Raw genomic sequence first — 13931 nt, 5'->3', positions numbered from 1 at the left:
CAATAAAGGGAAATCCCTCTCTACTCATTGTGGCAGCCCATCTCACTTTTAGGCACTTCTAATTGTCAGGAATTTTCCTCATTTCAAGTAAAAATCTATCTACGAATTCCACTGAATTCTAGTTTTGCTTTCTTTTATTGTTCAGTTGCGTCTTACTCTTCATGACCTCATTTGGGGTTTCCTTGGCAATGATACTGGGGTGGTTTGCCATTTCCTTCTCCAGTTCATTTGACAGATGAAGAAACTGAGGCAAAAGGGGTGAAGTGATTTGCCCAGGGTCACACAGCTAGTAAGTGTCTGAGGTCATATTTGAACTCAGGGAGATGAGTCTTCCTGATTCCAGGCCCAGTGCTCTACCCACTGCTCCACCTGGCTGCTGTTATCCGCTTTCTGTGGTCAATTAATTAATCAAACAATCCTCAAGCATTTATTAAGTGCCCACTATACCAGGCCCTCTGCTAGGCATAAGGACTAGTCTAATTCTTCTTCCATGTGACAGGCTTTCAAATGCTTGAAGGCAGCTATAATGCCCTGCCTTGGCTGCTTTTCCAGACTAAACTGTGCAATTCTGTCATCAACCTATCCATATTATCTGGTCTCCAATCCCCTCACTACCCTGATTTCACTCCTCTGGACAATGTCATAAGATCACAGAACTAAAACTGGATGGACCTTCGAGGTCATCTCCTCTAACCCCCCATGTTTTAAAGAGGAGGAAACTGAGGCCGAGAGAGGTTAGCTGACTGGCTCTGGATTACACAGGTGGGAAGTAGCAAAGGTAGGATTGGAACTCCTGGTTCTATCACTTTAAGTTCATTCAGAATTCTTTCCGGTGCCGCACACTGCTTCCCAAGGTCCAGTAACTTTTAAGATGTTTCCAGCTTCAGACCCTATGACTGTAGTCTGTAAGACACCCACAACCTTTCCTACTTGAGGCCTCAGATCAAGGAAGGATATTCTCAGTTTCTGTGGGCAAAAGGAGAAGAAACTTTCTTCCTTAAGTTATAATAATAACAGTGAGCATGTACACGATCCCTACCATGTACCAGACACTGTGCTAAGTGCTTTACAAATATGGCCTCATTTGATCCTCACAAACAACCCTGGGAGCTAGGTGTTCTTATTATCCTCATTTTACAGTTAAGGAAACTGAGGCAAACAGGTGAAAAGATGCTCAAGGTCACGCAGCTAGCAATCATCCAAGACTGGGTTTGAACTCTGTTCTTCCTCACTCCAGGTCCAGTGCTCTATCCACAGAGCCTCTTAGCTACAGGAGAAACCATGCTATTTCCTTAACTGGAGTACCCTACCTTGTCCTCTTCACCTATCATTTCAATTCAATTAAACTAAAGTTGATTCAAGTGGCATTTATTAAAAGGTGTAGAGTAGGGGTCCTTAAGCTTTTTTGTGCCATGGACCTCCTTGACAGTCTGGTGAAGCCCATGTCCCCTTGAGCAGAATAATGTTTATTTTTTATTTTTTGTTTTTTTGGCTAGGCAATGGGGTTAAGTGACTTGCCCAGGGTCACACAGCTAGTAAGTGTTATGTGTCTGAGGCTGGATTTGAACTCAGGTCCTCCTGAATCCAGGGCTGGTGCTGTATCTACTGTGCCACCTAGCTGCCCCAAGAATAATATTTTTAAATGCATAAAATAAAACATATAGCTTTACAAAGAAAATAGCTATATTAAAATAATTATCAAAACATTAAAACAAAAAAAAAATGCACAGAATCTAGGTTAAAAATCTTTGGGTAGAGGAAGGAGTCCTGGACTGGAAATCAAGAGATGTGAGTTGGAAGAAGTCCCTCAGTTATTTTACCTGTATCTCAATACTTCAAGGACCCATGGTTTTAGTAGTCAGTCAATAAACATTTAGTAAGTACCTACTATGCACCAGTCACTGTGCAAAGCACTGGGGATACAAAAAGAGGCAAAAGACAGCACCAACAAATTAAAGCACAACCACTTGATCAAGTTTCTGAAAGTGACGATGTGAATGTGAATGAATCACTCTTCAGCCGGGCTGATCATGACCCTCTTTGAACTTAGCCGGGCTCATCTTTGGATGAAAGACATAAGGTCCATTTCAGGGCCCAAACTTGAAGTCTTTCCAGTTTGGCAGACCTGCCAGACCTCAGTCTTCTAGAATATAGGATCATCTTCATGCTCCAGTGAGGTACAAGAAGTGGACTTTAAAGGAGATATGTGCCAATCCATGCAAGGGGGACAACAATACCAGCATCACTCACCTTAATAGAATTGTGGTGAACCTGTTAACCTGAAGGCAGCATGGAAAAGAACGTTATTCATACGTGCTTATTCTGAGCAAGGCTCTGCTACCATGGGGGATATGGAGATGAAAAATACTTCTCAAACTCACATTCTAATAGCAGGTAGAGACATGTATGCAGTTAACTATAATTTCTGTAACTAAAAAAAAAAAAAAGACAAAATACATAGGCAAGATCACACAAAGTAGCCTGACAGATATGATGAAGGAATGATGGTTCTAGTTAGATCTCCTCCATGAAGTTTTCCCTGACTGCCCCTCACACCTCCCTTTCTCTCCACCCACACAACACCCTAATTCAAGTGCTCATCATCTCTCACTTGGATTATTGCAATAGCTTCCTAATTAGTCTGCCTGCCTTAAATCTCTTCCCTTTCCAATCCATCCTCCACACAGCTGTCAAAGGGATTTTCCTAAAACGAAGGTCTGACCATTATCACTTACCTGCTCATTATACCCTAATGCCGGCAGTTGCCTATTATCTCTCTCTGAATAAATCTAAACTCTTCTGTCTGACATTTAAATCCATTAACCACTTGGACCCAACCTACCTTCCAGTCCCATAACATATCATACTCCTTTTTTGGGGAGTTGTTTTTCAGTTGTGTCTGACTCTCTGTGACCCCACTTGGAGTTTTCTTGGCAAGAATATTAAAGTATTTTGTCATTTCCTTCTCCAGCTCATTTGGCAAACAGGGTTGAGTGACTTGCTCAGGGTCACACAGCTAAGAAGTGTCTGAAGCCAGATTTGAACTCAGGAAGAGTCTTCCTGACTCCAGGCCCAGTATTCTATCCACTGTACCACCTAGCTGCCCCATATTCCTTTACTCACTCTATAATCCAGTCAAATTAACTTTTAAAAAATAATATTTTATTTTTCCCCCAATTACATGTCAAGACAATTTTTAGCATTCATTTTTATAAGATTTTGAGTTCCATATTTTTTTCCCTACCCCTTTCCCCTCCCCTCTTCTGAAAATGATAGGCAATATGATATAGGTTATACATGTGCTATCATGTAAAATACATTTCCATATTAGTTGCAGTTGCGAAAGAAAAAATATAAAAAAAATAAAAAGAATAAAGTGAAAAAAATGCTTCAATCTGCATTCAGAGTCCATCAGTTCTTTATTTGGATGTGAACGGCATTTTCCTTCGTTAGTCCTTTGTGTTTGTCTTGGATCACTCTCTTGCTGAGAAGAGCTGAGTCATTCATAATTGATCATCATACAATGTTGCTGATATTGTGTACAATGTTTTCCTGGTTCTGCTCATTCACTTTGCATTAGTTCATACAAGTCTTTCCAGGTTTTTCTGAAATCTGCCTGTTCATAATTTTATTGCACAATAGTATTCCATTACATTCATATATCACAGCTTGTTTAGTCATGTCCCAATTGACAGGCATCCCCTCAATTTCTAATATTTTGCCACCACTAAAAGGGCTGCTATAAATATATATATATATATTTTTTGCTAGGCAATGGGGTTAAGTGACTTACCCAGGGTCACACAGCTAGTAAGTGTCAAGTGTCTGGGGTCAGATTTAAACTCAGGTCCTCCTGACTCCAGGGCCTGTGCTCTATCCACTGCACCACCTAGTTGCCCCATGCTAGAAATATTTTTGCACCTGTAGGTCCTTTTCCCTTTTTTATCATCTCTTTGGGATACAGACCTAGTAATGGTATTGCTGGATCAAAGGGTATGCAGTCTGGTTGCCCTTTGGGAATAGTTCCAAATTGCTCTCCAGAATGGTTAGATCTGTTCACAATTCCACCAACGATGCATTACTGTCCCACAAATTGAATTTCATACAGTTCCTCATACAGCCACTCTATTATCCATGTACTCAGCCATTCAACAAGCATCTGTTAAGTGTTTATTATATGCCAAACATCTGCCTTTGCATTGGCTGTCCCTCATGTCTGGAATGTCCTCCCTTTTCATCTCTACTTCTTATGTGTATCTCTATCTCTACATCTCTAGCATGAGGGAGGGCATTTCAAGCATGAGGGACAGACTGTGCAAAGGTGTGGAGGTGGAAGATGGGATGCTAAGTTTGGAGAACAGAGATTAAGCCAGATCAACTGGAACAGAAAACATGTGAAGTAATAAGCAATGGGTTTTTTGAAAGTAGAATGGAGTCATAATGTGATAAAATTTAAATATCAAGCATTCATTCTGCCATTGCAATGCCCATACTCTGGCAGCCTCCTCCCCACGTGTTCCCACAAGACTTTCAGGACCAAGAATTTCCTCACACAGAAGAAGAAGAAGCAAAATTGTCCCATTCTTCAGTGAACTTTCATTAAAATAGGAAATAAGATTGGGTACAAGTCAGAGGAAACTCTGGAGGGGGATCAAGATTGACTTATAAAGAATTGTCAATATGATGATGACACATACGTATATGTATGTACATATATGTGTGTGTATACATATATATGTGTATACATACATATACATAAGTGTGTATATCCTATACCACACCCAAACAGCTTACCATGCCACATCTAACAAAAAGTATTATTTTGAAAACTGTTTCTTTAGTTATAGACTTAAAAAAATACATTGTTGGAAAGACTGATCCTATCTTTTGGTTTATATGCATTGCATGATCAATAATAAATGTACGTGAAATTTTAAACTTCAAAAAATAAGCTAAGCTAATGAGTTTTGTTTTCTTTTAGATGTAAAAGAGAGCCATTGAGGGTTCCTGACCAGAGGAGTAACATAGTCAAGCTTGTGCTTTACGAAGATTCTTTTTGACACTTACATGTGAATTAGTAAGGTGAGGTACATAGGTGGTAAAATGGATATAATGCTAGATTGGGAGTCAGGAAGATCACTTCCTGCCTCAGGTACTTGCTTAGCTGTGAGACTCCACAAGTCACTTAACCTCTCTCTTAGTCTCAGTTTCCTCATCTATAAAATAATGACAATATTAGTACCCATCCCCCAAAGCTATAGTGAGAATGGAATGAGATAATATTTGTAAAGTGCTTTGGAAACCTTAAAAGTAGCTATCATCATTTACTAGCTGTGTGACCCTGGGCAAGTCACTTAACCCCAATTGCCTAAAAATAAAAAAAAATTAAAATTAAAAAAAAAAAGTAGCTATCATCATCATCATTATTATCATTATGGAACATTCACTCAACTCTAGTTGGGCACCCAAATAGGGAAGTCTATGAGCTCAGCAAGAAGGGGTTAGGGGGACGGTTTCACTTAGTAACAGAACAGGTCGCTATCTCCCATGCAGCTAGCTCCCTAGGAAGGCCATAGGCCTTTTTATCACCAACAGTTTATCTCCCACCCACAGAAAATTGGCCAAACCCAACAGACAGAGGCCAGGATTGTGAGAATAGGGTTCTGATTTTTGGTCCTAACTGTTTTCTGATTAGGGAGAAATCCCTTCTATTTAGAGCTATGGAGAAAGATGATGGAATCACCCAGAAAGGCAGAAAGTTGGGTGCGAGGAATCTTCCAATTACATAGAGAGATTCATGTCACCTTCCCCCCATCTCACTTTGCTATACAGTACTTTCCCCAAATCTGCTCATCTTAGCTTCTGTTCCAGCTTGACCTTAAGCCCATCCTTATGCATATCTAGGCCTTGACCTTGACCTCATGGAAATACCCTCCTACATCTTTAATTTGGTTGGTTTATGACTTGATTGTGTGCTTAGGTGGTATTAGGCCCCCATTGGTTCCCCCCCTCTACCCGCAATATAACCAAGTGAGATTTACTTAGTATGGTATGGAGAAAACTCATGTAGGAGTCAGGAGACCTAGGTACTAGTCCTGGTTCTTGCCATCACCACACTGTGTAACCTTGCTGGGTTGTACAAGATAAATTCTAAGGTCTCTTCCAGATCTTCTCTTCCATGTTCAATGATCTGGTATCACTCACAGCATGGACATTTTATAGTTTAAAGCCCTTCTGAACTCTAATATTCTGTTGTGAGGTGCTTCTCTGCTCTGACACTTTATATACTATATTCTGTTACCACTTTCTAACGTTCTATGTTCCAAGGTCCCTTCTAGCTCAGAAATTCTATGTTCTGTTTATTGCTCTAAGATTCTTGGGTTCTGTTATCCATCAGTGACAGATTCTTTGAAAAAAAAAATGTTCTAAATCTGATAATATGTCAAAGAAACTCTCCCACACCTCTTATTCCTGACCTGGAACCACCGTTTTGTACTGTATTATCACCATTATCATCACCACAGTCTTCATCATCTACAATTTTACATAGCTCTTTATGATTCACACAAAGTACTTTTCTAACCATAAGCTATGAGATAGGTAGGGTAAGTACTATAATTTCCATTTTCCAGATGGAGAAACTGAGGCTTGGAGAGGTGAAATGACTTGCCCTTGGTCATACACTAGTGTTTGTAGCTGAGACAACTCCAAAGTCCTCTCCCTTTCTTTCAAGGCTTTGGAGAATGCGGGTCCACTCAACCCTGCTAACTTTTATTTCCCATTGCTTCCATTGGGTATCATCCCCTTAACCTTCAGGTGCTCTGCCCAAAGGAATGTAAATTTTGATCCCTGAAACCTTGAAAGTTATTACAGGGCCTGGCCTTAAACCCAAATCACTTTGGCTCTCATTGATTGGCCAATAATAGGTCCCAGGCCAAGCCCCACTTGGTCATTGTTTGGGTCCTGAGTGAATATAAATAGCAATTGTTTTTGTTTTGGTCAGAAACCCTGAGGGTCTTCCCCTCCCAGATCTTTTTTTTGTTTGTTTTGACTAGGTAAAAGAAGCCATTCTCTGCCTCATTTCTTGCCTAGCCTAAATCACTGAATGGGTATTGCCTCAGTCAAACTGAGACCTGTTTAAAAAGCTTTAAAAGGCTTTTAAAATTCTCCCACTGTATGCTGGACCATCTCTAGTCGTCCTGATCGATATCTCCCCACTGGACCCAGATGGCTCCCGAGGACAGATTGAGGCTGGTGACTTTGCACAGCCCTCTCTCACTTCAATTCACTTGCGTGTCATGGCACCATCTTCCTGATGTCACGGTCCTCTTTGAGAAGGACAATCAACACCAATAATAACCTACATGCAATAACCTCTGGACTTCAGCCAGGCCTGGCTCCTTATGTAGACCATATGAGCCATGTACATCATGACTTATTCACCTTTTTCATGCTGTTCCTTAATCCATGGATTAGTCTACCCACCCTTCTCTGCCCATTATTCACATCTTATCCATCTTTTAAGGTTCAGCTCCAATCTCTTCTTTTCTAGATAACCTTTTTTGACTTCCCCAGCTCATAGAGATCTCTCCCTTCTCTGAAGAGTCACACTACAATTTTGTTTATCACCACATTGATTCTCTCAGTTTCCCATGTCTATTAGTCTGTGCTCCTTAACTATATAATCATCTCCTTACAGTGAGGAATTATATAGCCACATCATGCAGTGAGGGTGAGGAAAAACCTAGATTTGAATTCCAGCTTTGCCACTCCCAAGGCAGGTAGGCACAGTGGATAGAGTGCCAGGCCTGGAGTCAGGAAGACTCATCTTCCCGAGTTCAAATCTGGCCTCAGACACCTCTTAGCTGTGTGATCCTGGGCAAGTCACTTCGCCCTATTTGCATCAATTTCCTCATCTGTAGAATGAGCTGGAGAAGAAAATGACAAGCCACTCTAGTATCTTCACCAAGAAAACCCCAGATGGGGTCATGAAGAGTCAGACACAACTGAAAAATTACTAAACAACAAAATTTGCCACTCCCTAGCTTTGCAATACTAGGACAGTCATAGGATCATATATTTAGGGCTATAAAGAGGACTTTGAGTGTAATCTGGGTCAACTCTATCACTTTACAGTCAAGGAAACTGAGGACCAGAAAGGTTAAGTGATATGTCCAATGAGACCAATAGTAAATGATAGGACTGGAATCCTAACCCAGGTCCTTAGAGTCCAGATTTGGCCCTCTTAGTATCAAACTTGCTATCCTCTCTGGGCCTTAATTTCTTCACATGTAAAGTGGGGATACTCATATTTGCACTACACAATTCATAGAGTTATTGTAAATACCAGGTGTATACATATGGAAATTTCCAGAGTGATCTCTATCATTCTTGGAGTGGGCAAGTGGCAGGAGACCCAGGACATCAGCTGGGTGATGGGCAGCCCTGGAGAAGGGATGTGGAAAGACAGTCATTATCAGTTCCTCTACCTCCCTTGAGTTGATACAATCTTTTCTTCATTGGCTACTTCCTCCAAGGTCCCTCTATAAGACCCCATCAAGAGTATGTAAGCTCACAGAAATGATGAAGATCTGGTCTTCATCCCTGATTTCCTGAAGAGGTGAGTTTCTCCTTGCTTGAGGCAAATGGAGTCCAAAGGCTAGCACTGGATTTTCCTAAAACCAATGCTTTTCTTTCTTTAAAGAGCTGCTAAGTTTCTTAATATTTTCTGAGTGGGGATGTCTTTGTCACTGCTCTCTGGCTTAAAGAAGGAACATACTGTAAAGTTTTTGATTCTTTGTAATTGTTCACTGGCTTATCACTGGGCTCCTTAAGCCATTTACAGGTGAGAGTTTTTCTGTTTTTAGAGGCTGGAACCAAGATGATAACAATAGCAACTATCGATATGGCATTTCATACGTGTTGTCTTGTGGCCACTGTGCAAGAGTAGATCATTCCAATCTCACAGAAGAGGAGACTGAGGTTCAGAGGGGTCAAGAATTGTTCAGTCACATACCAATAAATGGCAATGCCTGGGCTCAAAAAACACTCTTCTAATTTCAACTCTAGTGCCTGTCATTCTCATCTGTTTTCTTTTTCTTTTCCTCATGGCTTCATCTTGTGTGGAATTATAAACTCTATGTGATCCTTGGAGCCCCCCTCAGTCATGAAAGTGGGAAGCAGGTTAGGAACATGTGTTGCCTTCCTGAGTTTTGAGGAGGGAACAGGCTTTATAAGCTTTGAAATCCCACATCTGAGCTACTTACTGAGTGACTAAGCTTGCCACCATCCTCTCTCCCTGTTTCCCTTCTGTGACTTTCATTATTAGTCTCCCAACCCTACATGGAAGACTGAAGCATTGTCCAGTATACATATCACTCAGAAAGTGTACCTTGTACCCTTGGAGAACAGGAGCTGGATTGAGGGTTCTTTTCTCTCTTCCTTCTCCTTCCCTTTGATGCCTTCTCCTTTCTCCATTCCCTTACCAATTTCCTCCCTTTTACAGGTCTTCCCTTCAGTCAAGAATTTAGTGTTTCTTTCTGTCCGTGGGTAGCTCACTACAGACCTTTGGTTGTGAAAGAGAAACCTTAGGGGAAGAAGGAGCAACTGTTTTTCTACTGTTAAAGATGAAATTACTTCTCATCTTATCACTTCTCCTGTTGGGCACTGTGTCTTCTCTTCATCTGAGTAAGTATCTTCTCACTCCCTAAAATCCCAGGCCTTATCCTTTTCTCTCTGTGGCTCTCTACTTTCTATACATTTTGGACCATAGCTTGCTTGAAGTAGATTTTCAGTCAGACCAGATCTGGTCAGATGCCCATAGATTTAGAGTGTCAAAGCTGGAAAAAACCTTAGAACAGAAAGAACATAGTATCCCTGATGAGAAGGAACTTAGAACGTGGAATGTTAGAAGAGATACTATATTTCAGATAGTCTGACCTTTTTCTGTTTATGTATAAGAAAACCAAGGTCTAGGGAAGGAAAATGGCTTGCCCAGATCAAACAACTTTTCAGAGACAAATCTAGGACTCAGATCCAAGTCTTTGTAACCCTTAGACCAATATTCTTTCCACTCTTCCAAATAGAACTCAGACTCTGGACTCTTATTAAAGGGACAGAGTCCTCATATCTGGGACAATAAAGAATCCCAGGGATCAAGTCATTGACGGGTTGAGATCTGAAGTTCCCTCTTAGGTGAGACTGTGCTGAGGTGTTGAGATTTGGGAACTCTCCATGGTATTTAGGGGAGCTTGTTCTCGGAGAAGTATGGTACTGAAAGGGGAGGGCGTTTTATAAAACTATAATGTTGAATGTGAAAGGGATATTCTATATCATTGAGTTCAAGTCCCTTATTTTATGGCTGAGGAAATTAAGACCCAGAGGGGAAGTGACTTCCATATGGTTACATAATGAATTGATGACTTATCTAGAATTGGCCTTTTCCTTCTCAGTCCAGTACTCTTTCCATTTCCCATTCCCAGAAAATGAGGCTCTTGAGCCAGAGGCATCAGAGGAAGAAAAGGCCTTGGCTCAGGAGCTAGAGACTCCAGAGGAAGAGGATAACTTGACCATAAGGGATGAGGAAGATGATGATGAAGGAGAGGAGAGTGAAGCTGCTGAGGATGATGACAACCTTTGCCCAAAGGAAGAGGATGTAGTCCGTATGCTGGGTAGCCCAGGATGTGAGACTTGCCGGTTCCTGATTGTTAATAAGCCAAGGAAATTCAAAAGAGCTCAGGTGGGTGAAAATGAGATGGGGACAAAGGCCTTGGGAATGGGGGAAGAAGGAAGATATTCATTAATCATTTTTTTTTATTCATTTTCCATGATGAAGTACTGAAATAAAGATAAAGGTTGGAAAGGGAGTGATGAGGCAGGAAAAAATGGGGAGGGACATATTGGACCAGAAATGTTCTTAGAATCATAATAATAGAAAATGCCAAAGCTGGAAGACACTTTAAAGATCATACAGCTGAACCTCCTCAATTTGCAGACAAAAGCAACCAAGATCTAAAGAGGTTTTTATTTGTCTGAGATAACACAGATAGTGTCAGATCTGTGGCTAAAAGCCAGGTTTCCAGATTTCCACCCCAGGCTCTTTTCATATTACCACTCCAAGATTTATTGCTGAAATAATAGCATTAAGTTTACCTTAATGGATCTGATCATTAGCAGAGAGTGGAAAGTGCCCTGGACTGAGGGCTAATCTCAGTTTGAGACATATAGCTGTCATTTATTAGTTGCATGAGCTTGGACAAATCACTTTGTTGCTTTGAGTTAATTTCCTCTTTTCAAAAATGAGGACAACACTACTTAAACCGCCCTTCTTTTCTCTCAGGGTTGTTATGAGTATAAGTTGGATAATGATAAAGGATAATGATGATAAGTTGCATTTATATGGTTACATATAATACATATATACATATAATACATACATATAATACAATACATATAATACATATCAATGGCTTGATCCCTGGGATTCTTTATTGTCCCAGATATGAGGACTCTGTCCCTTTAATAAGAGTCCAGAGTCTGAGTTCTGTTTGGAAGAGTGGAAAGAATATTGGTCTAAGGGTTACAAAGACTTGGATCTGAGTCCTAGATTTGTCTCTGAAAAGTTGTTTGATCTGGGCAAGCCATTTTTCTTCCCTAGACCTTAGTTTCCTTATACATAAACAGAAAAAGGTCAGATTATCTGAAATATAGAGTCTCTTTTAACATTCTATGTTCTAAGTTCCTTCTCAGCAATGATACTATGTTCTTTATGTTCTAAGGTTTCTTCCAGCTTTGACACTTTAAATATGCTTTATAGGGTGCAAAGTGCTTTACATAAGTTATTTCACTTGAACCTTAAAACAATTTTGTGAGATAGGTACTACATGTATTTTTATGCTTATTTCATGATAAGAAAATTGATACTTTGAGATGTTAGATGTTTTGCCTATGGCCACATAGATAGGAAATTTTCTTATTTAATTTTTTAATTAATAAACATTTTTCTCTCTCTTCCCTCTCTCATTGCACCAGTGGGGAAAAACCCAGCAAAACCCTTATAACAAAGATTCATAGTTGAGTAAAACAAACTCTCACATTGGCCAGACCCAAAAGTGTATGTATTATTCTGTATATTTAGTCTGTTACCTCTCTGTCTGGAAGAGAAATGCAAAGTAAAGCAACTTTGGCATTTTACCTCACCTATCAGATTGATGAAGCTAGGGGGAAAAAGGAAAAATGACAAATGTTGGAAGGGCTGTGAGAAAGTAGGCACATTAATAAACTGTCGATGAAGCTATGAATTGGTACAGGCTAAAAACATTTTAGAGAACAATTGGACTGTGAGTCGTTATCACCTCAGGATTGCTGTGAGAGTCTCATATAATACTGCATTTAAAGCATTTTGTAAACCACAAAGCTATATACATAGATCATTTTTCTCATTCTCTCCCTTCTCTTCTTCCTTCTCCTCTACCTCTTCCTTTTTTTGTCTTCCTGAAACCTGCTATACCAAAATTCATGGAGGTCTCAGAGTTTAGGAACAAGAGGGATTCCCCATTCATGCTTCTTTCCTCCTCTTTCTTTTCTATCTCCACAGAAAATCTGCAGACGTTGCTATCATGGCCATCTGGTCTCTATCCACAGCTCCCACACCAACCACCTCATCCGGTGTTCAGCTAGTAGAATCAACCAGAGCCAGATCTGGATTGGAGCCAGAGTCAAGGGCTGGGTAAGAAGAGAACAGAGAATAACTCTAGGCATGGAGCTTTTTTCCCTTGCTCTCTTTAAAGAGTCCCAGATGACTACCTAGCCACAGCACAGGTATTCACCTGGCTTGGAGGAAGCCCTAATGATGTTTCCTTGATGATATGGGTGGTGGGCATGACTAAGAGAAGGGTGCCTTTGACTCTCAATGGGTTTGGCTTGGACAGTTCCTATCAATATTTGCCTGTTTAGGATAGTGCTTGTTTTGACCCAGTACCCATAATGCTCTGGTGTTCAGAGACTGAGATTGCCAGGGATATTAGTTAGTTAGCTTTCCTGTATGGCATGTATGAAACTCAATTTCATGGTCTCTGTACCTGACCTGTCCTTTCCCATCTGATCTACAGATCTTCAGAAAGAGATTTTGCTGGGTTGATGGGAGTCGTTGGACATTTTCTTACTGGGCAGCAGGCCAACCTGGAAATGGTGGGGGCCGATGTGTAGCCTTATGTACCCGAGGTGAGTAGGAACAAGGGAACCTGGGAAATGAGGTAGATTAGGAGAAATGAGTAGCAGGGAAATCTCTCCTATGTTGCTTCTGTTCTGTTATGTCACGTAATGTGACCATACTCTGCTCCCCAGGACAATTTGGTGGCGGAGGAAGGAAACCTTATGGGATGGGCAACCAAGGGACACACGGGAGGTGGCCCTAATAAAGGGTTTGTTTATTTACTGGAATCCCTTGCTTAAGAGTCTCTCTAAGGGAGAGGTCTACAGGCTCTTCTGGGGCCACTGTAAAGGAGAATGGAATGAGTGTGCTGGGCATGAATGAGTAATGGAGTTCCTTAGAGGCCATAGATAGGAAGTAGAATGTGCGGGAACTTTCTTAACAGGGGGTCATTGGCGTCGAGCTCCATGCAAACGTCGCCTGCCTTTTGCCTGCTCTTACTGAGCTGGTTCTGCTGAAGAATTCAGTCAAGACCTACACTATAATGCCACTGGATAACTTGATTTGAGGCCCATCTCTTCCCCTTCCTTTTGTTTCCCTGAAATAAACCAGATTTCTGAAAGTTCAAATCATTGTTCTCTCTTTTTTGTCCTCCATATGTCATTCTTCCCCTAATCTTTACACATAAGCATTTTGAAAGGGCCCAAAGAGTTTCATTCTGAAGGATCAAAAGGGAATGATAAAAGGGGGGATAAGTGGTCCTGTTTTATAAGACCTAGAG

The 13931-nt window shown here is 40.8% G+C and overlaps 1 protein-coding gene across 1 annotated transcript; it reads left to right on the top strand.

The window, feature by feature from the left end:
* Window positions 1–9626: 9626 nt before the first annotated feature.
* On the top strand, window positions 9627–13654 carry LOC114041673 (proteoglycan 3-like). Its single transcript, XM_027860247.1, has 5 exons — window positions 9627–9687; window positions 10482–10738; window positions 12596–12727; window positions 13110–13221; window positions 13596–13654. Exons 1-5 carry the CDS (start codon window positions 9627–9629, stop codon window positions 13652–13654), a joined length of 621 nt encoding a protein of 206 aa, XP_027716048.1.
* The last annotated feature ends 277 nt before the right edge of the window (window positions 13655–13931 follow it).

The sequence above is a fragment of the Vombatus ursinus genome, unplaced genomic scaffold, assembly GCF_900497805.2.
Source record: "Vombatus ursinus unplaced genomic scaffold, bare-nosed wombat genome assembly UNPS02014177.1, whole genome shotgun sequence".
Lineage (NCBI taxonomy): Eukaryota > Metazoa > Chordata > Mammalia > Diprotodontia > Vombatidae > Vombatus > Vombatus ursinus.
The sequence above is the reverse complement of the archived record's forward strand: the minus strand, read 5'-3'. Positions and strand labels throughout refer to the sequence as shown.